Here is a 26,775-nt window from a genome sequence, read left to right as displayed (position 1 = left end):
CTTTCCATCTATAAACTAGTCCATTAAATAATACAAATAATCTCTATGCTTGAAAGAAAAATAGCCTTGATTTTATAAATATCATTTAGAGTTATTGTGTAAAGGATCATCAAATACATGCCAGAAGAGAAAGTAATAAGAAACCCCAAATGATAAATTAAATGCAAGATTTATTTTATCTAATCAATAGGAAAATCAATGTGCAACTAAGACTTACAAATTATCCACCATCGCAAGTCTAAAATAGTGACAAAATTAATTAGAATAAAGCTTTAACTATACCCTGTTCAAAGCATTAAGCACCAACGAATGAGTTCCCTCCAAAAGACACTGGCTTTTAATGACTTTTACTGTAAGTGCAAAAGCAGCATCTCCCACATCTCTGGAAGAACCATTCTGGTCATTCTTTGTATCTGCAACAATGGAAAACAGCTTTTCTCAGAACAACAGATTTAATACTCCCCTCAATATTAACCCAATACTATTAACACAGTATAACAAACAAATTGGCACTTGCAGTCAAGTGGCACTACAGGAAGTACCCAGAAATCCTTTAGAAGTCAATTCAAGCATGCTTACTTGTTCCAATCATTTTTCATTCCCTAATTAACCTGCAAGTTCAAACATCCAGCTGGTGCTCTCTTTGATTACACTTCAGAAGGGCCTCACTTCCAGGATACTGGCAGGCTACTAGTTTCAGAGTTACTGGTTTTGTAAATGTTCAGCTGTAACTGCTATAACTGCAGAAACTTGTTCTGAAAAAAATCAGTGCCCCATGTCTGTACTCTCACACTTAATATCAGAGGAAAAAACCGGGATGTACAGCAGTAAACAGATAAAAAGAGTTAAAACTTCCCCCAGTTCTATTAAAGGTCTAGAACTAACAAAGAAGATCTTTGTTTTCCCACTGCAGATTGCTGTTAAATAATGCTTTTTTTGGAAAGGAATTTCTAATCTGGTCAGTTTGACTTCTCCTTTGTCTAGAAAATAGTAGATAATGGTGTATTTCATATCTTTAAATCTTGATTTTTTGGTGCCAGAAGCCAAATTTTTATGCTTCTATCAAGAGATGCTATTAAAACAATTGCATGTTATGGTACAACAACATTGGTGTAATTATCACTGTTCGCTCTCACTTAAAGGTATCTGTGGTGAAAAACCACAATTACAGCAATAGCTCCACTCACTGCTAATTCCTTAGAAGTAACAGAGCTAACTCTTCACTGATAAAATAAAGGGAAATCAGCAGTGGTAATTCTGGTCTGTTACCTTCAATACCTGAAAGTTCTCTTCCATCTTGTATGTTCTTAGAGAGTTACAACTGCTCTCTGTTACGTACAGAACTCCAGTAAGTGTTTTGAAGTTCCATTAAAGGTTGTCTCACTAGTTATGAAAGACTAAAACCCAGCTACCTAATTCTATTACCTGATTTGCTGTATGATGCCACAGTGATTATATTTTTGGATGACTTACCAGGCATCATAAAGTGTAAAAGGACTCGAAGTCCTTCCAGTTGTACAGATAGTGATTTTTCATGTTTCCTCATGGCTTTTACAACTTCTGATGCAGCTACTGTCATTATATCCAGATGAGGGAAACTGAAAATATTTATAAAATAAACAAAAAGAATGCATTTCTAAATTTTATATGTATTTTCTGCCTTAATTAACACTGTGAAAACCCTTTAGAACACTGTAAATCTGGTTTGAGCAATGAGATACAATTTGAACTGTGATAATTTTCTTCATTATAGCAAGTATATTATTTTCATGTTATTCCATAAATTCAGTCTATATAACTAATTCCATTGTAGACTACTGAGAGATAATTTTCGTTCACTCCAGTCCAGAACAGTGATACACAGAGAGCATAGTATTTCATTTTCTTCTTTCATTTTATAGTACGTTTTATTCCTGTGAACATGTTTATGGAAGTTTTGAGATCTCCTTCTTTATATAATGAAAGCATTTGTAAGAAATTCTGTGGCTGTATCTTGAGTCTGTAATTTTTTCAGACAGCTTAGCATATATAAATGTTCCAGGAAAGGTTGGAAAAGCTTTGCAAGACACTTAGAAAAATGTTTCCACAATGTATACCAGTATTTATCACAGAATCACAGAATGGTAGGGGTTGGAAGGGACATCTGGAGATCATCTAGTCTAACTTCCCTACTAGAGAAGGATCACCTAAAGCAGATTACACAGGAACACATCCAGGTGGGCTTCAAATGGCTCCAGTCACAAGTTTGCTTTTCAATCATGTTCTAGAGCATATGCAAAAGCCAACATGAAATTAATACTAACAGAATGTTATATTAATAATCAGAGTTAATATTGTGGTAAGTTCCTTAGCTCTCAATGGAATTCAGCATGGCTACTGCTCAAGAACCACGAGAGGGAGAACATGCAGCTCCCTACACATATCCACCTGGGCATTTGACTACAGGGCATAAAAAAATTCAATGTCTTGATCAGGGCTGTCAACCTGTGGTCAATTTTAAAACCAGTGTAACAGCCAATACTTTACATGCAATCAGTTACAGCACTGAATCTCACAAACCTTCACTTTGGAAGTGGCCATGTATTTCTAAGTATATTACCTTCCTTCAAACACATGATTCAGAATTCTGCAGGCACTTTCTGCCACTTCAGGAGAATGTGGATGTTTCCTCATTATGTCCAAAACATTCATATGTATTCCTTTAGCCAAAAGTGTCTTCCTAATATTCACTACAACACAAAATAGTAAGCATCCTGTAAGTAAATCTCTCTTTTTATGTATAGTTCTCAGAAATAACAAAACTGCTAACTTTCTTCACCCCTTATTTTAATTTTTTGTTCCTCATATAACCCAGATGTTATAGAAGTATAAATTAGAATAGGAAACAATTTCAGCAGAAGCTGACTTCTGTTTGCACAGCTTAATGAAAAGCATTACAATTCCTGAACGCCTATTAGGTTTGAATACATCTGCTACTTGTATTTACATGGACTTAAGGGAAGGAGAATGTACAGCTTTACTTCTGTTTTTAAAAATGTTCATTCTTAAGCAATTTTTCCTCTTAATTACACTCTGTGATCATGTAGAAAAGCTAGAATTTAAAACTTTCAAAAAGCCTTCTAACTCCTGAAATAAAGCTTCAAAAATGAAGCTGTGTTTATTTGCTCTATTTAGTTAGCCAAAGCAATTTTTAAAACTTCAAATACCCAAGCATATTTATATAACTGCAACCAATATAGCTCAGAGAACTGTAAAAATATTCTACATTACCATGGTGACTGTGCCAATTCTTGTCATCCCCAGTTCAGTACATCCATTTAAAACGTTAATGGAAGTAATAGTGCATTGTGCCAGATAGTTTTACTAAGCTCTTTATGTCTATAATTTCTGGTGTAAGCACATTAATTAATTTTTATTTTTTTTTAATTGCTTTAAATTTCTCCAAACAGAGGCCCACTTATCAGTAACATGTTATGAAAATAACTGGTATACTACACAGTCACAGTAGGCATCCATTTATGAGATCTATTTCTCGACATATAAACGTTTCTCTTATAAATAACTAGAAAACCTTTTCAGTGTTAGGTTTTATGTATTTGGATAGCTCAGTAACCTAGTGATAAAACAATGCTTTCTCACCTAGAGAATGGTAATTAACTGCTAGTCTTTATCCTCCTAACTAGCCAGTGGTTTTCGATGTGCAGTCTACAAACCACTTGAGGTCCATAACAATTTCAAAAGGATTCTGGGAAAGGTATTTAATAAAAGCAGGCCAACTGTCAGTAGGCTTAAATACTCTACCCAGGGGTCCACATCTCCACTGAAAAATTTTGAGGGGGTCTGCAAACTGAAAAAAGTTAGGAAACCATGTTAGGGACACAATCAGGACTAAAGCAATCTTGAAAACTCTTACGCACATGCTTAACTTTCTATACATGATTTGCTTCACTGAAGTCGATGGGACTGCTCTAATCCCCTGTGTTAAGCAAGAAAATGGTATTTGTCAGCCTGTAATCCTTGCTCGCATGATTTTCAACAAGTGCTGCTCTTGATGAAAGTCAAGCATGCTAAATATTTAAACAAGCATACCAAGAGAAGACACTCTTTTCACATCTCCTGCTCTGAAAAATAGCAATTGCAACACATAAACCGGCAAAGAGCTTTTTACTTCCCTGTACTTTCTTTGATACGAGCCAAGAATAGCTTTTTCAAAGCAAGGAATAAACTTCCTACTAAACTCCAACAGAGAGTATTGTACTCCTATGACAGCACACTAAATATTATTTAATATTACAGCAGCCGCTTTCTGCTGAATTGGAAAGTAAAGATAACTAAATTCACTTACCATTTTGTTGTGTCAAAACTGCCAAGGTACTAGCAGCTGCCTGAAACACTTCTTTGGAAGAGGAGTGCATCAGCATGGAAAGCATCACTGCTCTGTCTATTGGGAACCTTTCACAGAGAGAAACAAATCACTGCACATTGACTGTATTACAGCAGTTACTTCATCAGTGTAGTTCAATTTCCTAAATAGGTATTAAGTGACACAACGATGTTTTCAGCTGATTGTACTTGACTTCTAGTATTTTTCCAGAGCAACAGTTGACAGAAAGGCCTTTGCAAACTAAGTATATTAGCCCACTTCGAATCTCTCTACATTTACTTGGAACCATGCTTTCCAAGTGGCTTGAGGTCCAGAAAGGGATAGAAAGCAGGCTTACTAAAATGTGAATTACTAAAATATTATGCAACTCTGAGAAACAGTTTAAACAAAATGGAAGTCTTTGTCTTATCCTAGATTCTCCTTGATGAGATAGCACCCCCTCGACTATGCCCTTTCATTTGATCTGTGGGAAAATGAGCACTGCTTTTCCATACTTCATATATACTAGATTATCTTAATCCTCCTAGAATCATAGAAAGCCAGGAAAGAAGGGACCTCAAGAATCATCTGGTCCAAACTTTCTTGGAAAAAGCATGGTCTAGACAACAAGGCCCAGCACCTCTCAAGCAGAAACTTGAAAGTGTCTGATGTTGGGGAATCGTCCACTTCCCTTGGGAGACATTCCACTGGCTGATTGTTCCCATTGTGAAAAATTATTCCCTACTCTTATTTATCCTATTTCTCTCTATTTCTTCTATTCTTGTTGCAACTGAAGAAGAAATTCCTTGTGAACTGTAAAAATTAGCTCTACTAGGCTGTGCTCTGATCCTTTATTAAAACACTACCAGGTTTGCCTGAGTCAAAGTTAGCACACTTAAAGAAAGGAACTTTCCCAAGTGTTGTTGATGACCATGCATTTAATAATATATTAGAAAAAAAGAAAGAAATATAAAAGAATTGAAACGTGAGATCCCAAATGGCCTAACAGTAGGCTTCCAATTTCCAAAAATTATTAAAAGATATTAACACTGACTGATTATCTCCATCTCCAATCTTCTCATGAAGGTTCTGTTGATACAGAAACAGATTTTTCAAAGCCCAGCATGCAGCCTCCTAAATATAAACCAAGAGGAGACAAAATGATTAAACGCCTTTAAAATATAAAAAATATATGAAAAATAAATAGCTTGATTCTTTTTCAGTTAATGACAAAAGTACAAGATGCTTTATGTACAAATACAACAAGGTGTAAATATCTTAAAGGTCTTTTCCAGCCTTGGCAATTCTGTGATTCTGTGCAGGTGTGGACTATCACACTTTATAGCTGGGATAGGTCTGAGTTACAAACATGTGCCACATACTAATTTGATATGCATTTTGATACCTAGTTCAGGTCAAGAAATTCTACTGTTGGTGGGCCTGTGTTTTGCTGCTGTATACAAAGGAGCTACATAAACAACAGCCTTTGAATTTGTAACCTTCCAGGTTACAAGTCTCAAGATATCTTAACTTCCTACATTTGATCCAAAGGAGTAACAAAATCAGTGGAGGTGAGCAAAGATAAGAAAGGTAAAGATTTATCCTAAATAGAATTCAGTCCTTAAGGCCTGCTTGAACAAGGATATATGGAAGAAAATTATGTTGCTAGACATTTTATTTAATGCCTAATTCAGTTTTTCCATATCCCCACCATCCCAAAATTCTTACCAGCACATCTGTGTTTTTTTGGTGTAGTTCTAATGCTCTGTAGCATGCTTCCAACCAGCATAATTTCTCTTCCTTCTCCTCTTCTTTTCTTTCCTCTAAGTCTCGGTTTAAGAATATTGTTTCAGCTTGAAATATAAAATATTTGCAATAAATTCTTATTGTGAAAACAAAAACTTATGTCTTAACCTTCAGTGGGACTATTAGCCTTTTCTGGGAAGGGACAAGTATTTAAAATAAACTCTATGGCAGATTTGAAAAACATCTTTAACGTTATAAAGGGACTAAAAGACTTCATCATAGTGAAGTAAGTTAGGTACATAGTTACAAATCAGTCAAAGCCCAGGCTCTGAAAAGACCTGCATATACTTTTTTGGTGGTGTATTTACATACAGAATACCACAGACATAAAATATAACTGATTCATTTACATGTAACCACCTACCACAGAACCATCCATGCTCTGAAGTAGTGCCATTAAAAAACAAAACGCAAATTGCAGTTGCTAAGAAATATCTGGTCCCAGAAAGTGCAATAGAATTTAAAAGAAAATATTTTATTTCTGTGATTTTTCAGCATTTAAGGAAAAAAAATGTATCAACACTGACCATAATACCAGCTTACTGGAGTGCATACTGATTTTTAATCTTTGCTATTTTGGGGACTCTAAGACTGCATTTCTGCTGACTTTTGTATGGAACAATTACTCAAAGACTAAGAGGATAGGATCCTTACTTTTTTGCCACCAGCTAACTAATTCAGTTCCAAAATAATACCTGCAGTGTACTCAGGGAAAAGTTTAAATCTTCTAACTGATTGCAAAACTCAAGCACAAGCTTTGATTTGGTGCTGCTATCAACTACTACACTATAATGAGTACTGTCATACATGGCAAAGACAGCTTCAAATTAATGTTATCTCCAGAGAACTTATGATAAGAAGGGATTTTCCAATATTTGCCTATGAACAAACAGGTTGCTTTGTTAAAATCTGTCAACATAACTTGCCAACTCTGAACACTGTGAAGATGTGAGGTGTATGATATGACACAGCCATGTCATAGTAAACAAGCTGTAAGCAGGTAGGAAAACAAAGATATCCTACCTGAGGCTTTCATGTTAAAGAAATGGAGTCTGAAAGGATTACAGGAAATTAACAGTATAAAAAAATTAACAAGTGGACAGATAAATGAAGAAATTGATATATGTATTTAGGAAGGAATTTACTTACTTAGAAGGGCTAAACAACCAAGAGCTGCAGCTTGCAGCTTTGCATTTTCAGGATAGGTTTTAACAGCCTTCACAATGACTTCTGGAACCTTATGTAATACAAGGATATTGAAAAAATTTCCTGAAAATAAAGAAGATATTAAATAAACACGTATCTACAGCTTTACACCATTTAACATAAATTTATCAGCACTCAATGTACAAACTTTGTAGCAAATGTTGTATTACTGAGCATGACACAACATTCTATTTGTAGAAAGAAGAGCTCAAAGATAAAACACAGCTGGGACCTAGGTTCTTTGTTTTTTTATACAACACTGAGGTTTATTGAAAATAAAATGCACACTGTCATCAAAATAAGACAAATACAGTCAGTGTATCACTTGCAGACTTCCTGTCAGGAAGCAAATGCCACTCTGGTCTTGAACTCCTGCAATTATTTGATTTATCCTACCAAGCAAATGTTTCAACCCTGCTTTGCCCTCTGTTTTTGCCCTCTTCATTAAATAGATCACAGTCAACATTATGAATGTAGAATACATACATTCTGGAATAGCAGAAAAAAGTTAGTGTTTAATTATAAATATATTTAAATAATAACTTTTATTATAGGCTGTACAGTATTTTATATTATAGGCTGAATATCAGAAATTCTGCAAAAAGCAAGGAAATGAAAATAACTTTCCTGTTTGTTATGAAAACAAGTATTATGCATAAAATAATTCAGCAACACTCACTTTGTAAAATACAGTTTCAGTTTTGTTTAATTATTGATTAGTAAAAATGAGAATCACAGTAACAAAATGAAAGGTCAAATTAAAACCTGTATCAATGTTTCTCAAACCCTTCAGATAAGGCACAAAACTAAGAAGTCTCCCATATTTGAGCATCAAAAATATAATTACATACAGAAGAAATGCCAACTTCCATTTCTTTCCCTTAGCTCTGGTCTTGAGTCCCACAGGAGGTGACTATCATCAATGTCTAGATTTCTCATTATAAGATAAGTACCTCTCCTGATGTTTTATGATTCAGTTCAATTAGACCAAGTTAATCAAATGCTTAAGAACAGACTTTAAGGCAAGTCCTTTCCAGATTCATCACTCTAAACCCTGGCCTTAACACCTATTACAAGTGCAACTGTGAACAATAATTTTCTCTTTACCATGTGTTAAGTGTGGTCATGCTATATCAGTATTACTGTTTCTTGTATTCTTTTAACAGAAAGAGTATGTTTGTGTAAACAGGTTACTTACCTCACAGAAATTAATAATCTTATGCAATAAGCAATTGTGTTTGACTTCTGGCTGACCAAACAGATATCAGTCAGTTAAAATTCTGATGGCAGTCAAATCTAGGATAGTCATCACCAGATCAGTAGAATACATTATAGTGATTTTGGAATCTAGTGGATGCTGCCTTTATAATTTCAATACCAGTTAACATATATTTAGGAAGACAGTGTCCAGCAGAATAATTTGAGAAGCCACAGTGCCTACATGGAAATCTTCCAGACGATTTCCAGGAGCATCTAGCAATTTCACATCTGTCCTAACTGTGAGGTGCTGTGGACACCTCTTCCCGTAACTCTTCTAAAGTGGCTCTTTATCAAGATGAAGGCAATCTATTATGCTGAAAGAAGAAATGGATCTTGTGGCTGCCACTAGTACTTGTTGGTCAGTATACATGCATGACAAACATGCAACTGAAACCAGGCTGGTTGTGCTTAGGACAAGATCATGTCATGTCATGAGTTGCTGTGTTCCCACAAGTGCTTGGTTTCCCTGTTTATCTTCATCTCACCTGGCAAAGGAAACCATTCCAGGGTAACATTACCTCTTGCCAAAAAACTGCAACCACCACCTCAGTGGCCGTCACATTTCTTGAAATTTCTATTTGGTTTTCTGAAGGGGAACTGGAAGTTACTCTGGGTTGCACTCAAGTTTAAGCTGTATTTTCTACAATATCTGCATGAAGAAGTGGAAACAGGCAGTGAAGGGATAGGACTGACGTGATTGAGGGAAGTCGAGTACTGGTACCAACATCTGCTTCAGGCCACCACCTGCAAGAACTGGGAAGCTGAGTCCATGAGAAAGACCTTGGCCGCTTTCCTGATGAATAACCTGCCATGGAGTGTGGGCTGCTTGGGCAGCTACTCAGTATTTTTGTACGCAGCAGGGGAAAAAACATACTCATTTCCATTTGAACTTCCTATTACATGGCCCTTGGCAACTGCTTGGATCAGCTTATTACCGTGGCAAGAGAGAGCAGAGAGCTGCTAAGAGGCACAAAAAATTTCTTTTTGACATTGCCATCATTTCTCTTGATGTGACACTAGTCCATGTAAGCCCAGACAACCAAAGTATTTTTTCACAAGTCTAGGGAAGTCCAGGAATGAGGTTCTTTCACTGCTGTAGCATAGGGGGCCCTGAGACAGGCACCTGAGCTGGGCAGGAATGCAGCATAGGTCTCTGAAGGTAAATGCATAGCAAGGAGGAAAAACTGAGTCTTGGAGGATACCTCCCAGTATTGGTAACTCAGCAGCACCAACTGTTTCTCAAACATTCAGTACTGCCACTTAAAAAATGAAATCTGGAAGGAATTTTCATTTCTACAGTAACTTTCTATAGAACAGAATCTATTTTTTTCCCATTCCCATTTTGTGCTTCTCCTACTCTTTTGCCTCATTTTTTCTCCATGCTAGTCTGTTATAGCAGCTTCTGTCATTTTTCTTATGTTTAACACAAAAGGTTACCATACTGACTGTGGCCAGAGTTACCTCAGTGTGTTCACATCACTGGAGACATGGAGCTAAACATCACTCTGAGGATTAACTGAGACAGTAGTTCTCTTGTTGCTTGTAACATTTGCTGTCAGTTAACTCCAAATCTTGCAGTCAGAGGAAGATGACTATAAATAACTTAGTGAACTTACCCAAAGTAAGCTTATGCAACAAACAGCAACTCACTTCCTGAACTGTTTCACTATTGGGGAAACTTTTCATCATTTCCACTATTACATTGTAGCAGCGAACATTTCCAGACATGAGCACTTCAACATTGCTGGCTGAAGAAAGGAAGAGAAACAAACATTTCTTCTTAAGAAAAAAACTCAAACATGTTGATTTGATTTCAATTCAAACATTATTTAAATAGATTTATTTAGAAAACTGGGCTTGTGTTTCAGTTTTTGCCTTGCAACTTGAGAGAAACGTGGCTTCTTTTTCCTTGGTATTGCCATAGAAGACACTAATGACTCCCAGTACTTGGCAATATTTCATGAAGTTCAGAGTCCATATGGATCCATCCATTTATGGAGTTGTTCTTTTCTATATCAGGCCACATAACAGAACCCTCCCCACAAACTATTCTTATGTAACATTTTTCTTAATGCTGAACAAATTGTTTTATAAATACTAATTCAAACTAAAAGTGGTGTTTATAATATGATTGTGATTGGGAAATATTTTACAGTATTTCAGTAATATTCCCAGGGGCATACATTAGGAAACAATATAGATTTATTTTTTTTTCCTAATAAATATTATTTATTTGATTTAATAATGTGTTTCTAAGTTTTCATTCTTTTTCAGGGGGCAAGTTAACAATTTATTCTTTTCATTGAATTTAGTTCTACTGTACACCTGTTGTATATTGAGAGTACAGAAATGTTCATCTAATGCTCCTGCAATATTTTTATATCAATTGCAAATTCTGTATTTCACAATATCACAGAATGGTTGAGGCTGGAAGGGACCTCTCTGGAGGTCATATTGTCTGACCGCCCTGCTCAAGGAGGGCCACCTAAAGCAGGTTGCCCAGGACCATGGCAAGAAGGCTTCTGAGTATTTCCAAGGCTGGAGATTTTAGAGCCCCTCTGGGAAACCTGTGCCAGTGCTTGGTCACCTTCACACTATTTACCACTTATTGCACAGACCCGATACAGAAACGAAGAGAACATTTCACATCTGCCAGTAAAAAGACAGGAGGCAATCTTTCCTACTGAGGACAAAGCAATCCTACATAGAATCACAAAATGAATCATAGAATGGTTTGAGTTGGAAAGGACCTTAAAGATCATCTAGATCCAACCTCCCTGCATGGGCAGGGACACCTCCCACTAGACCAGGTTGCTCAGAGCCCCATCCAAACCTGGCCTTGAACACTTCCAGGGATGGGGCATCCACAACTTCCCTGGGCAACCTGTTCCAGTGTCTCAACACCCTCATGCTAAAGATTTTCTTCCTGATATCTAACCTAAATCTCCCCTCTTCCAGTTTTAATCCATTATTGCTTGTTCCTCTCACTACAAGCCCTTGAAAAAAGCCCCTCCCCAGCTTTCCTGTAGCCCCTTCAGGTACTGGAAGGCTGCTATAAGGTCTCCTTGGAGCCTTCTCTTCTCCAGGCTGAACAACCCCAATTCTCTCAGCCTGGCTTTGTAGTAGAGGTGCTCCAGCCCTCGGATCATCTTTGTGGCCCTTCTCTGGACTCTCCCCAGGAGCTCCATGTCCTTCTTATGATAAGGGAGTCAGAATTGGATACAGTACTCCAGGTGGGATCTCACAAAGAGTCGAGTTAAGGGGAAGAATCACTTCCCTTGACTTGCTGGCTACATTTGCAGTAATTTAAGGCAAAACAGCATGATGGTAGTTAAAACATAGGGTATTAAAGCATCGTTTGATGATACAACAGAATATGAACCCAAAAAATCTCTGACAAAATCCTGGCACCAGTGAACGAAAGGGAGTCCTGTCACTGACTCCAAAGTAGTCTGTGTTCCTCTGTTGAAGTCTATAAACTTTCTTAATTATACTTTTAACAGCTTGGCTTTCCTGTATACAACATAATAGGAACGTTCACAACTGTATTATTACAGATAGTTAGTCTTTTTAAAGCAGCAGCAGATCTTCAAAATAATGTATCTTTGAATATTTAAAAATTATACTGTGTAAGTTGCAAAAGCAAGGTCTGAGTGGGAAGCATTTCAGAAGCATTTCTATTTGATAGTGAGGGAAGGTACCTTTCACAATGCTTTAAGATGACAGATTTATTCAGATCATTCTGAAACGCAAACACCTTTTTAAAGGTATGTTCCACAAAACAGTATTGCAACAGTTGCCAACGTAACCTTTTCACAGGTGACAACTATAAACACATTAAAGTATTCAGAAGATTCTAGAATTGTTTACTACAGAGACAGCATAATTAACTGCATGTTTAAATCCTGCAAGAACCAAGCAATGGTATATTTGTAGGGAGCCACCATTTCCCAGAACAAGCTAGAGAAATGGAGATGGAATGATCTCATTTAACCACCAAAACTTGGTCATCTAGGTTCTCACAACAACTGATGGAGAGATCTGAGCTCTCCTTGTGGTGATTCATTCCACCTGTAACAAACACCTCAGGGCTAGGTACATCTCTTCTTGAGGTGCCTGTTTCTCCGCTTAAACAGAGAAGCCTGGATGACTGCCTATGACTACCATTAGGTGGCTAACATTATGTGACCCATAACCCCCATACAGTCTTTGGAGGACAGGCAGCAGCAAAACATTTTCTCGATTGCTTCAAAACTACTGAGATTTAAAAGAGCTCTTATGCTGCATATGAATAAACTCTTAACCTTCAGTTTCTCACGACATATGAGCTGGAACAAAGTCTAGATATGTATTAGTGAAAGAAGACATACTGGGGCACCAATCCTTGATGTAACTCATTTGGAACAGAGAATTGAATTTCAGAGTATGGTAGACAAACATTTTACTATTGAGTAAGCTGAAGTGTGTATTTATGTTGAATTATTTTCTCTATTGGTGCCTTAGAGAACACGTTTTCTTGCAGGCATTGTGGGATGTCACAGACCAAGGGTACAAATGCCGGCAAAAGCAGCCTTGCTTTGTCATTCGTGCACAAGCTTCCTCTGTGTCTCTGACTATTTTCAATCTTTCACACCAGAAATGAGAGTGCTAACCCCAAGTAAATACCTACTTTAGAGCAGGTCTTTGTCATGCCCTTCTCTTGTTAGGCTTTGAACAAGTATTTACTATTGTAAAAAGTACTTCAAATTTGTCACACTCTTCTTTAGAAAAAGGCAGTAGCTTCTGGGCTGGGGTAAGATTATTTCTGGTTCAAGGAATACTTGACTTTTTAAACACGCACTGGAACAGCAAGACTTTGAGAAATAGAAACTTAATAGCTTGGAGTTTGATGAAATGTGGGACACTCCAGTCTACTTCTTATTTTGTGCCATACATGAGGCCAGCACAGTTCCTATAGAGCCAGACAGGATGGATGAACAAGGTGTTGTGAGGAATCCTGTCTGCAAGACTAAAACATATGTACCTCATGGAAGACATGGAGAGCAGGATGCTGCTCTATGCTTGCCAGAAGTGTGACTACCAGCAGGTAACTGACAAGACCTGCCTCCATGTCAACAAATGGACACAAATACTCAAACACATTTATCAGGATTTGATTTTGCCCCCACCAGGGACTGCTGTTACCAGAAGACTAGACATAATGCAGATATGTTCTTCCAGTCTTATTGCACAATGCAAGAGGATACCGTAAGACTATAATGTCCACAGTGCTGCCAATGCTCCTCATTGCAGCCACCACTGAATGATCAGAGGGAGGTGTCTGAGCCCAGAAACCTTTTCTCAGCCCTGGCCACTGGATTTTCACAGGCAACTTTCCCCTTGTGGAAAAACAGTGTTCTTTCACCTGCTACCTAAACTCACTGAAGATTTATTTAGTCAATAAATATAGCTTATTTTTGATCCATTAAAAAAGACAGACCTCAACAACCATGCTAAGCATCCTTGTTGCTACTTACTCCAAGCAGAAAAAAATATTTTTCTGTTCTTCATGAGAGATTTCACCTTTATCATAACGGCTGAATATGAACATTTCCCATGACACATTACAAATCAGTATTTCCCAGAGAAAACAGAAAAGTGATTTCTCTTGCAAGTCCCAAACAGTTCTCACTGATTTTTGACAATTATTGATAAAGTTTGCCACAAATGGAGGTGAACTGATGCAGGCTATGGGAGATGAGGAATTTAAAATACCTTTCAGTAATGGACTTACATGGACCAGCTAAGGAATGTAACGAATAAAGTGCAGGAAGAATCACCTCTTCTTTCTCTGGAAACTCTTTAAATACTTTCAGTATGATCATATGATCTTTGCTTTCAACAAATTCAGTCAGCTGCTCTTCTGGAACTAAATCAAAAAGCAAGAGAGATACAGTATGTTTTGAGGAAATAATGCACATCCTGGTGCAACATGAGAAAAGACAATTGTTTCTATCAAGTTTCTTTATTTTCTATAGTTCACAGAAGGTACCCTCCATACACATCATCTTCCATAGTTATTACTCTTTTTACTAAAAACTGAACTACTTTATAAAGACCTTTTTCTAGCCTACACTTTATCCAAATAAGTTTTAAATGCTTACCTGTGAACCAGTATTTTTAAAAAAGTCTTTTAGTCTTTTCCACAGAATGAACTTCAGATATTCCTGACCAAGAAAGTACGTAAGTGGAGTAAAGGATAAGCATACAGTGAGAACAATTTGATGGAATGTTGTTTTGTACACTCCATGATTTTATTTTACTTCTCAAGGTTTTTTTTTTTTATAATGGAGTCCTTCCACAAAGACTACAGCCATGCTTTAATAATATCTTACCTTCATTTTAATAATGGCTTAAGTTTTTTCAATCCCTGCCCCCTGTAATTTGTGCTGACATAACTGCATGGCTGTGCAATGAACCAGTTAAGGCTACTGACCCAGGTTGAGAAAGAACAACTCATTTTTATTTTTGTAAGCAGAAACATCTTCTGAATCTTGTTCAAGCTAAGGCTAGGCAAATATTCACATTACAATAACTGACAAGGTGGCCTAGAGGCAGGAAAAATATTCAGGAGCAGCCTAGGAACTTGTTAGATTAGCACTGCCATCAAGACAAAGGTGTTCAGGTCGGTACCTAGAGAAGTCTGTAGATCTGTAAAAATCAGGCACTTATAAAAAGCACGCACATAAAATCTATGAAGCTCAGACCTTTGTGGAGACTGAAGAGAAAACACATCAGGACAAAAATATTTAGGTAGAGTGGAAGAGGGGAAGGAACACAGAAGATAATTCCAGGCACACATGTGTGGGAGGAAGACTTTGAAAAATCAATACAAACTGGTGCCACAAAGAAAAATAATCTAAAGATTGGAGACAAAAGAGTGCAGCTAATTTTGTAGGAGAGCTAGTATTTCTCAGTATTTATTTTGAAGCAAGAAGCTCAATGCAAAGCAAGGTTGCTACAACAATGGGATTTCTGGCCATTACACATGCAATTCCTGAACATTTTGCAGAAATGCAACACATAATGACTTCATTTCTTGGAAGAAACACAGGAATATCATACAGCTACATACTCATCTTTCAGCATTGTCAGGATCAAAAGCAAAATTGCATATTTTTCCAAAATGCAACCATTTCGCTTTATTTTATAATTGTTCACATTACTAAAATTTGATAGTCTTTAAGTAAACAACCTTTTTTTTTTGAGAATTAAAATCTAATGTCAGCACTCTTAATTCCACTGCTATTGATTAATGTTGAATCCCATCTCTTCAGTTAATTCTACAGTCAGAAATGAAGAGACATTTTGGGTTTTTTAAAATTTCATATTCATTGCTCTAACTTACAAAGTATGTGATATTGCTTGGAAAACCTATTTTGGGCTAAGTCACTCAAAGAACAGATATAATACACAAAACAGACTTTGGAATGCAAGAATTAATTAATTCTTCTATTTATCCCGTCCCAACCTACACATTTTTTTCTAACTTAAAAAACCAGAAGATATAAATACCTTTCTCAAAAAGTTTGTGTAATGCTTGACAGCCATGTTGCTGGATCTCTTCATTTTTGGGGAATGTGTGCATGGCATTAAATACCAAGGAAAACACATCCACCTCTTCCTCCAAGAGCAGGAAAGCAATTATGTCTGAAGAGCAGAACAGATTACATGTTGCACTCATTAGTTCCCAATATTTTTATTGAAGCATGGTACTTAACCATTAAAATCCAAAATTATTTAATACTGTACTTAAAATGTACTCTGATAGCTCAAATGCAGGTTTTTGTAAAAGCCATGAGGAAGTAATCTCTTAAGGTAGTATTTTACAACACAACAGAGACGTTGTAAAACATTACTGTCAAAAAGACAGTTTTCCCTCTCTACTCCTGCTCCCACCTTCCACTGCTTTTTTACTTGTCTGACCCCTCAGTGAGCCAGTTCAACTCCTTAAGCTAGCAGAAAATTAACCCATTTAAAAAAACCCTTTTTGCAGCCATAGCAAGCTGAAAGGTTCCACTAAGAACTAAGGTTGGTGGAAGACTACACTGCCTGAGGAAAACAAGTGGATTTGAAATGTACTTGTCAGCTACAGTGAACCATGAAATCAGGCCAGCTGTACATGAAACCCGGTTCTCTCGGCCATTCGTTAAGCCTGAAACTGAACTGAAAAGTAAATCTCATTGTTGCTCTTCTGACATTAAAAAATTCCAAAAAAACCCCATTACCCTATAGCATGTATAGGCAACAAGATCAATATTCTTTACAGTTTTCCAATTTTGCCAATGTCATTGTTATTATTAATCACACAGTGTAATGCCTTATAATAAGACTGTACTACCCAGCTTCAGCAGATAAAAAGTTAGGCATGCAGTCTAAGCTACTCCTCTATCCATACAACCAAAATGGAGGGGAAAACAGGTTCAAGAGGTAATGGATCTCTGAAAACAGACAAATAGCATGAAGCATCCTCTGAAAGTGTCTGGCTCACTCTGCTGCCTACAGCAGAAGCTTGGACAACTGCATTATCTTTAACTACCTAAAGTCAAGTCTAATCCTTAGTTTGTAAATAAGGATGATTCCAACAACTGTTGAAGTCGATGGAAACACTCCTATTCTAAAAATAATTTGGGCTAATACTATATGCTATCTCAAATTAAACTAGCAGAATCTCACCCTTAGGGTCTCTCTTTAATTTCAACATAAGATCAAGAATTTCAGCATGATGAGAAAAGTTCTCAGTACCTGGTAAGATCAGGTCTTTGCAGAGCAGAGTGACAGAAATGTCAGAGATTATTTACTCTTTTCGAAAGTACTAACCAGTACTGAAGGAAGCAAGTCAGAATGTCACCAAATTTATATTTGGTAAGAAAAAAATAAGCTCTTTATTTCCTTAACTATTTAAAAGCAAATATTTATGACTATGCTAGTAAAAAGTTGGCAAAATTAATCAGTCTTGTTGTTCAGAGTCTTGCAATTTCGAGAATCCTTTCTACCTGGGTAAAAAAAGTGCAAAATAATACTCTTACTATTTTGTATACAAGTACAAACGAGAAGTGAGTTTAAGTGGTGAAAGAGAGAAAAAAAAACCAGGTCCAACATGTACAGTCATAACTTTATACCATAGTTCTGTGTTTTAAAGTCTTAGACAAAGTAGGAAAGTAAAACACAATACCTGACATGAGGAGGAGATTTAATGCTTTCAGTCCTATTACTGAGAGATTTATATTTCCTTTGTGGACTGTAAGCATTTTAAGAATCTGCCTAAAAATTAGGAGAGAAAAAAAAAAAGCAAAACCAGTTAAGACTAAAGAAGTATTAACATACATGAAATTTTATCAAACATTTACTTTAAAAAAATAGTTACATAACTATTTAAGTTAGCAAAAACCTTAAAAAACTCCTGATTAATGTTTTTAAAACTTTTATTTCAGTCTATGTTTTTTTTTAAATTAGCAATGAAATAATGCTGGTATTTTAACTATTATCATACTTCTTCAATATAATGATATGTAATCTATCAATTTTACTTTAATTTTTAATCGACTATATCTATTTCAGAGGGGACAAATCTCATTCGGTATGAGGTTACTCCACAGAAAGCAGGGTTGTGGAGTGCAGTAGAGTCAGCAGCTGGACAAATCACAAAAAAGATTAATAAATTTCACAGATTGTCTATTGTTGACTTCTTACTTTCTGGGTGGCCCAACTTGGTAGACACATGGATATTAACCTCCAAAATGATGCATCATAGTCAACCACAGCTGACTTTTTAACTGTGGCTTAGACTTCTTTATTCCTTACACCCTGCATGGATGGATAACCTCACTGAGTTATCAAATGCTCTGAGGCCATTAAACATCTCTCTCTTGTCTACCAATGACTCCTGATTTCGGCTGTGGGGAAGGAATTCTGCTTTGGGAAGAGGGCATCACAGATTGATTTGTTTCAGCTAAGTGCTCATCTATAAAGACATGAATGGGCTCAGAATAACGCAGGGTAAAATGATCACACAGTAAAGCATGTCTGATACAAGGAGAAAATTCCCTGCATCTCCTCTCCCATTTCAAGTATAATCAAGAGTGAGGCTGTAAAATATTCTAAACCTCATCTACTGTGTGGGAGTTGAACATAAGAGATTACAAAATATATAATTAAGTCTCTTTAAGCTTGTAGAATGAATACAAATTGAAGGAATTTCCTCCCTTTTTTCTCACAGTGACAGCAACTATTTATTTATCACACTGTCTGTCAAGAACACCTAAATCAATTCCGAACTACCACTTGTAAACATGACTGCAATGTGGTCAAGCTGGTTCAAGGTTGAGACAGGAACAAATGCTTCTTCTAGCTTCAGGTTTCTTTGATCCTAAAATAGTTGAACACACACTAATGAAAATCTCTTGCAAAGAAAATGACCCTTTCCTGTCTACGATAACTGTTTCCTGGCTTGCTGCAATCAGCACGTAGTCAATATGGTGCTGAGCACTGCAATATTAGTCCAATCCACATGCAGGGATCCTGAGATATAATTTAGCTGACTTGCTCTGCCTTTGGCTCTAACAGACGTACCCAAACCCACTCGCCCACTAAGAACAATCTTCTCCACAGAAAGGAAAACTGCCAAGATGTCAGACAGGAATATGAATTGGCTAAAATAATGGTAGTGGGAAGGAACTGGGTATAGCAATGTTATCATCAGACCTTTACTGATGTTTGAGTTTGAAAAGGATGCTTTGTTCAACTGCTCACACTGTGCAGGCTCTGAGTAGGCTATGGGAAAGCATATTTTTTCTGGGACCCAAAAATGAACAGCAATATCTCTAGCTCTCAAAACAAGTCTCAGTTAATTAACAAACCTTTAAGCTGCCAAAGAAATCTTGACTAGCTCGTATAGCTTCAGCTCAGTTATTCCTTGCTCATGAAAAGCATCCAAAATAACTTCTGCTTTCTAACAAAAATTGCCAACACTTCCTTCACAGGAGTTTATTCCCTTACTAACCACGTACTCTAGCTGCTATAAAACAAACCCCCACAAAACCAAAATGCATCCTCATGCAAATTATCTTACAATAGCAACATTTCTAAGGAAGGATATGGTGAAGACTATAAAGGCAGAGCCAGATTCACTAGGGGAGCTACAAGCTGTAGCTTCTTGCTGTCATTATCAGCCCTGAATGAGGCAATCTACCAAAGTGAGAGAACACCAAACCAAACTCTTTCCCCCTGTTTGTATTATATCTGTATCTGCAACTATGATTTGTGCTATGGAACAACTATGGAATTAACATATGTGGGTTTTCATCCCACCTAAACCACAGCCATCCAGAAACCACTTGCTTAGGCTTCCTCAAAGGTTCATGGATGGAGATAAGCAAGTCCAAACCACAAATTGCTCCAATGTAACTCAAGAAAAAGATGGAATGAACCATCCTCTCTGAAGGTAATTGTGTTCACCGACCTCACAGGCAGTTGAGGCGACCAGTTTAAATACTGAATTTTTAGACAACTAGGATTAGGTGTGACAAATACTGCTCCTCTCAATTTGCACTGCTTCAGGCTTACAGATATAATTCATCACATCTGGAAGGAACACACACACAACCACCCAGGTAATCCTGCATCTGTTCATTAAAATAGAAGACCTTGATAAAGAATTCCAGCATTGTTGTACCTGGCAGGGACCTCTGGAGGTCTCCTATTTCAACTCCCCTGCTCAAAGTAGGGTCAAACACAGAAGATTGCTCAGGGCTGTATCCAGTCAGGTTCTGAATATTTCTAAGGCTTGAAGCCTTACAACTTCTCTGGGCAACTTGTTCCAGTGTTTGATTAATCTCACAAAGAAATAAACAAACAAAAATAATAAAAAACCACCAAACAACAAAAAAACAGCCCGCTTGTTTTCAAAGTGGAATTTCTTATACTTCAATTTGTGCCCATTGCTTCTTACTCTGTCACTGGGTTCCACTGAGAAGAGCCTCACTCTCCTTTCTCCATCAGATACTTTTATCTACAGATAAGATCTCTGCTTGCATGAGTCTCCCATTCTGAAGGCTGAAGAAACCCACAAAAACCTTTAACCATTTAGAAGCTGATGTACTAGCATTATATAAAAATATTTCATTGCATGTATGTGCTGCCATGATAACCAAGCATTCCAGAAGGCTCTCTGCATACAAAATACTTACTGGTGAACACCCAGTACTTCCCAGTCCTTCCCAACATCCTTAGGAGCTATGTTCTGTAGAGTACTTGGACAAATTTCTATTAATTTACAGAGAAGTGACCAACCCATCTGTAAAACAAAAATGCAGCTATTTTAGAACATATATTCTGCTTGAAACTTCAACATTGTCCTCTAATATTATTGGTTTTTGAAAGATATATGTTCTGAAAAGTTACCTAGCTAAATCAATAAAGGAAAATTAATTAACACAGGCAAGACAAATGACACAGAAAGTTATCGGCTGGAGGTAAACCAGATATGCTAATGATTCCTAATGCTTTGCCTGCAGGAACACATCACTCTTAGTGTGTTTCAGCACTGCTTGATGATAAAGGACACACAGTTAAAAGAGATGCTGACAGAGAAAAATATGATGTGATCCATACCATGTCACTGTGGGCCAGGGAAGAGCACTGCACTATTACAGCTAGTCCAGCTTGATTGAAGAATGGGTGTTTCCACAACAAGTTGCCATTTAATTTCACATTATGAGGAGAAAGGATAGGTTTTTAAACCTGTCAGATGTTTTATATGGGGATGAAATACCTAAACAATGCTAAATACTTCATATTCTTGCCATCAGTGCTCAATATGGCATGCTTTCAAAACATAATGAAAGCAGTGAAAGTTTTGAGATCATAAGGAATGAAAGGTGAACTAGAACTAATACATTTGTTCTCAGTACCTATGTGCTCTATCCTATGAAAATTCTTTGACTTTCAAACATCTCCAGATAGTGCCAAAACTGAGAAAAGTTCCTCTTTGGTCTCCTGCATTGGAGAAACCTCTCTTATGAATGCCTGCAGGCTGATACGATTGAATGGGCTTTAGTGATGATGCAGCAAGCAAAATCTGTACAAAGCACTAACTGCTGAGCAAGTAAACCCCACAGCATTGAAAGAGAAGTAAACTGAGAGATGTCAAAAGTTAAGATGAAGCAGATTTTACAAAAAGGAATTGAAACAAGGCATAAGTTTTCTTGGCCATATAAATGCGAAGAAAAAAATGAAGTGGAAGTAGGCCTGTGAGCTTTAAGAATAAGGTCAAGACAGAAGCCAATTTAAGCATGGCCCAAAAACTATGAGTAACTGGATGAGTTTGCAGCAGAAGAGTTATGTAAAGCAAAGGGGTCAAGGCAGGACAGCCAACAACTGGAATGGAAATGGCTACCTCCAAAAGCATTTAACTGCAAAGTTCATGGAAAGTGCATGATCTCTAACCCTGCAGTCTGCAAAACTGGAGATATAAAACCACAAGTGTGGTAGTATAGAGACACCCACAGGTACAGCATGGGTTTGAATCCAGACAGCTCTCATGACAGCTTTGTGAGCATGAAAAAGGCAATGCAGTACCTTGGGAACGGGAATTCTGCTTTTGTCTTTCACATATTGGTGACATGGGCTCTGCTCACACTATCTGCCGTAGTTTTGTTTCTGTTTCAGTTTAAATTTGCAGAGCCAAATGGTTTTTTTAAGCTAACTACACGTTGAGCTTGACCAGATGCCAACTTCATGCTCTTCTCTTGCCTGGATAGCAAGCTGGCTTGCTCTGGGTGAGACAGCAAACCAATTCCTATGGATATTCAGGAAGATCAGGCTGGTCTGTGTAACTGAGTTCTGACTAAACACAGGTGCAAAGAATAGTCTTAGCAACCATGAGTACTCTCCAGGATGAGGATATATAATTACCTAATTTTCTATATTCCAAGCAAGAGTTTATCAAGTACTAATTTCAAATCTGCATGGCAAAGACACTACAGAGATGACCATTAATTCATACGCTGTGTATTGCTTTGAAAAACTATAATACGTCTCACTTCATGCCATCCTAACTGTTCTTGTAAAACTTAGAAAGTTATGAAAATTAGCTTAATGACTTTAGAAAATTCATTTTTGTAGGAAAACTGTTTCTGATGAAATTTTTATTTCCATTAAATATTTTTATTTGGATTGTTCTGACTCCAGGTAGGGACAAACATATAAGAACTTGTGTGTGGATACAGAGAAAAGCAATGGAAACATGATCTGCTGACACGTCTATTTTACAATATTAAACCCACAACCTGAGATAACAGAGAGCTTATTATCTGTTTAATAATTGTCTAAGAAAGGCTCTTTTAAACAACAGAAATCCTAAAGGTTACAGGGAAAGAAAAAACAAAAAAACACCAGTAAACAAAGATGTTCTTACAAACAAGTCCCTATAGACAGAAACCATTGGTGGCAGCACTGAAACTCTTGTTATTTTTCCATCAGCCCCTTTTCATTTCTAGCATGCAACAAATTTCTATCACATTAGGTCACACCCCTTCTACATGAAACAATAAAACTCTGCTGACTGCTCTTTACTCAAGTGTAAACATATTTTGCTCTAGAGTTTGTAAGCTGCTCCAATGACTGCCAGAGTAAATGCAGAAAGAAACTACCATATTTACTTAAAGGCATCTAATTTACTTTAAGGCACTACTACCTTTCCAGCCCAGTACCTTCCTACTTCTAAAGAAGCTTGCAGAGTTTATGCTTGTAGTCCCACTTGCACTGGTACTTGCAATATTGATCTATTAAGCAAATTTACTTTGTACAAACCAGTGGAACAGTAGCACAACAGGATGTTTTGTAACCAGTTAAGGAGGGGAGGGAAAGAAAATCTTCACATATGTCTCTTATTGTTTATTCTCTATTGTAAGTGAATTTTATTACAATACTAAAAGCAAAAGGGGGTGATTAATCCATCTATTCAACGAAAATTCATTAGCAGTGTAAGGAGACTTCACTGAAATCAGGACTACACTACTTCATCATTGCCATGAAGTGAGAATTGTGTATTCACAAAGACTGTAAAAGAATCACAGTGAATGAAGCCAGAAGATAGAGCTCTGCTAACATATTGTGGATGTCTGTAAATACCATAACTGAATGTGAAGAAAGAGCTGTGAGTTCCACGCTTTAATACAATGTAGTAATGCAAAGGATCTCCAAAGCTTGTAAACTGGAGCACTATATGACTACAAATGTAGACAGAGAGAAGATGAAAACTCATTTTTAAATTCTATATTAAATCAGAGCGAGGCGCTTTAACACGGTTAAAATGAAAATTAAACTATAACTATCGTCCTTATGCACTTCTGAGAGTCTTGCGCTGTCATTTCAGATCTACTGGTTGTGACTAGATTTCATAGGTTTTACTTCCTAGTCTAAAGCTCAGGGTGGTGGTTTAGTAAATTGTTACATACATAATATCCTTTAGACCAAAAATAACTGCTGATTCATCCTTCTGTATTTTTTAATGATCTGACAATTCAACAGTAACATAACTTACAACTTCGGACTCTATACAAATATTTATTTCCTTCAAAGGAAACCCAGGATCCCTGTTATTCCTCATCAATCACTACACAAGTACAGTTTCATATTTTAATCCAAATCTTACGCTTTTGACCTCTTCTTAAGTCTATTAGCAAAAAAAACCCAACCCTTAAAATATACCATTATTTCAGTGGCATCTGCAATGTAATTTATGTTTTGCCTTCTAGCTGAACTGAAAAAGTAAAAGATGCCAAAAAATGTGTAACCATATAAATGGGCTTAATAAAAAAAAAAATAAAAAGAAATCAAGTGTGTTGCATAGAAATCTGGTGGTTATAAACATCCTTTAATTATAACATCGACAAAAGTTCAGTATCTGCCTGCCAGGACAGAGCTGATTCGTATTACAAGTCTGGCAGCTGTACCGTAAGTGCAACACCAGATTGTGCAAGCACCACGCCTAATTCAAATGGGCCAGTGTTACGTTACAGGAGCAGCCAAGCAGAACCTTAAATAGCAGAACCTACTCTTAGCTAAAAGATTTTTTCTTTTCTCTCAAAAAAATACCCCAAACCTGGGCTTGTACAACTTTTTCTAGGATAGGGCTAGATATGAGTTAATTCATATTACACAATTCTGTTTTTCAGCCATTAGTATAACCATGGCAAAACTCAATATCGAGGCGTCGAAAACATATTAGATAACATTACTGGCAATTTATGTCAGGCAGTATTCACGTTGCTTGATTTTCATTTTCTACTTCGCCTTCTTTGGCCGTCTGGCATCAGCAAAAAAGCCGGAACATTTGTCCCTTTAAATGCAAGCGGAGACTGAGCCCTTTTACGGACCAACAGTGCTTCGTCAGGTGGCCCAGAAGCGAGCAAGTTACAAAGCGACAAACACGCTGAGCGGTAACTCACTCCGGGACGGGGCTGCGCGGCTCGGCCCTCCCGGGGGAGCGAGGCCGGAGCGGCGGGAGGGCGACCCCGGCCCCTCCGCCCTTACCTGCTGCACGCTCGCCGCGCTCGGGTACAGGTCCACGACCAGCAGCAAGGGCACATGGACGTTTTTGCCGCTGAAGAGCCGGGGAGCTGCGGGGGCACAGAGACAGGCCGCGTTAGCGACCGGCGGGGCAGGGCAGGGCAGGGCCGGGCCGGGCTGGGCAGGGCAGGGCCGCCCGTGCCTTACCGCTCTGCCGGGTCGCCAGCTCCAGCAGGTCGCTCAGGGTCTGCACCAGCGTCTCCAGACGCTTCCGATCCTGGACGTTTTGGAGCCGGACGACCAGTTTCCTCAGGGCTTGTTCCTCCCTCGCCGCCGCCTCCCCCTCCTCAGGGCCGGCGCTGGCCATGGCCGCCCCGCTGCCCTCGGCAGCTGCCGCCTCAGCCCATCCGCCGGGCGCGGCGGCCCGCGGGAAGGAGGGCTGCAAGGCGCTGGCTCGTCCTGCCACCGCGCTCGCGGTGCCGTCCGTCCGTCTGTCCGTCCGTCCGCCCGGCGTCACCCGGGGCCACCCGCGGTCACCCGGCTGCTCCGCGCTGTCCCCGCCGCCCCTCCCGCCGCTCCGGGGACGCGACCTCGGCCGGGCGGGCGGGGCCCCCCCACTGCCTCTAGGGGGCGCGCTCGTCACTCGCGCCAGGGCCCGGCGGGGCGGCCGGGCACGCTGGCAGCTCGCCCGCTGCTAGTGATTGACAGCAGAGCTGTCCAATAGGATCGAGGACTGGAGCCCTGGTTCCGCCCCGTCGTGCTCCTGTGGTCTGAAGGGGCTGAGGGGGCGGGCGCGCTGGTGGCTGAGGCGGCTGGGTGGGCCTGGGTGGGCCTTGGTGGGGCTGGGTGGGGCTGGGTGAGGGGGCGGGTGGCAGGGGAGGTGGCTGCCTTGTGTTTTTATCCGTGTTGAGGAAGAAAACGATATATATCCCCTAGCCGGGGGGGAGAGGGGGAGCCGCTGTACCTGATGCGTGTAGCCAGTGTGCAGCTCCCTGGGCTGGGAGTAGGGCCTGAGCTGGTGAGGTGCCTCCTGTTCTCATGGTGTTTCCAGCCTGTCCCCCTTCCGTCCCTGTGAGGGGCCAGGGAAGGAGGAGGGGGAGCTGCGCTCCTGAGGCTGCTGTGGGGTCCTGAGGTGGATCTGAAGCTCACCTTGCCTGAGGAAGGCCTGCACTCCGTGCTCGGGAGTGCGTTGGCCTTGTGGGCTCGGGACTGTGGGTTTGTTCAAAACAAACCTTTGTTGTACGTAGAAGTCAAATTTCCTTCCAGTGGAGATGGCTGTTTGGAGATAAGGTTCTCTCACTGTGTGCATGCATTGCTTCAATTGTGGTTGAGGCAAACTTCCTGAGGTTTGGCACTATTTCTGGTACCTTTGATGTCCCTTCCAAGGTACCTGTGTGTGGGTAGGAGACTAGTAATCACTTTTGAAAAACAATTCTTTATTAGAAAGGTAGTATCAATAGAATATGCTGCATAAAGAACTTGAATTTACTTCTTAAACATAGAAGTATTAGTTAAGGGAATAAATTCTTCAGTTGAACTGGAGTTTTGTTAGACATACATGTTTTGGAGGACTGTGCTTCTACTTGAAG

General features: G+C 38.6%; 1 protein-coding gene across 7 annotated transcripts in view; it reads right to left on the bottom strand.

Moving 5' to 3' along the window:
- The window catches only part of LRRK2 (leucine rich repeat kinase 2), a 70,159-nt gene extending 44,440 nt beyond the window's left edge, over window positions 1–25,719 (bottom strand). For 2 of the 7 annotated variants that reach the window (XM_051615567.1, XM_051615575.1), the window contains exons 1-14: window positions 25,394–25,719; window positions 25,211–25,296; window positions 20,863–20,969; window positions 17,850–17,938; window positions 16,190–16,324; window positions 14,409–14,543; window positions 10,252–10,383; window positions 7,319–7,438; window positions 6,092–6,216; window positions 5,418–5,497; window positions 4,346–4,452; window positions 2,600–2,729; window positions 1,474–1,598; window positions 283–413 (exon numbers count right to left, since the gene is read on the bottom strand). In XM_051615567.1, the coding sequence (XP_051471527.1) occupies window positions 283–413; window positions 1,474–1,598; window positions 2,600–2,729; window positions 4,346–4,452; window positions 5,418–5,497; window positions 6,092–6,216; window positions 7,319–7,438; window positions 10,252–10,383; window positions 14,409–14,543; window positions 16,190–16,324; window positions 17,850–17,938; window positions 20,863–20,969; window positions 25,211–25,296; window positions 25,394–25,553 (1,662 nt within the window). In that variant the 5' untranslated portion in view covers window positions 25,554–25,719. Of the gene's footprint in view, window positions 1–282; window positions 414–1,473; window positions 1,599–2,559; window positions 2,730–3,639; window positions 3,705–4,345; window positions 4,453–5,417; window positions 5,498–6,091; window positions 6,217–7,318; window positions 7,439–10,251; window positions 10,384–14,408; window positions 14,544–16,189; window positions 16,325–17,849; window positions 17,939–20,862; window positions 20,970–21,585; window positions 21,673–25,210; window positions 25,297–25,393 lie in introns of those variants that run through there. The other 5 variants (XM_051615558.1, XM_051615593.1, XM_051615584.1 and 2 more) reach the window with 5 other exon arrangements.
- Window positions 25,720–26,775: the final 1,056 nt, after the last annotated feature.

This window comes from Apus apus, chromosome 1 (assembly GCF_020740795.1).
Source record: "Apus apus isolate bApuApu2 chromosome 1, bApuApu2.pri.cur, whole genome shotgun sequence".
NCBI lineage: Eukaryota > Metazoa > Chordata > Aves > Apodiformes > Apodidae > Apus > Apus apus.
This window is presented reverse-complemented; position numbering and strand designations above follow the sequence as displayed.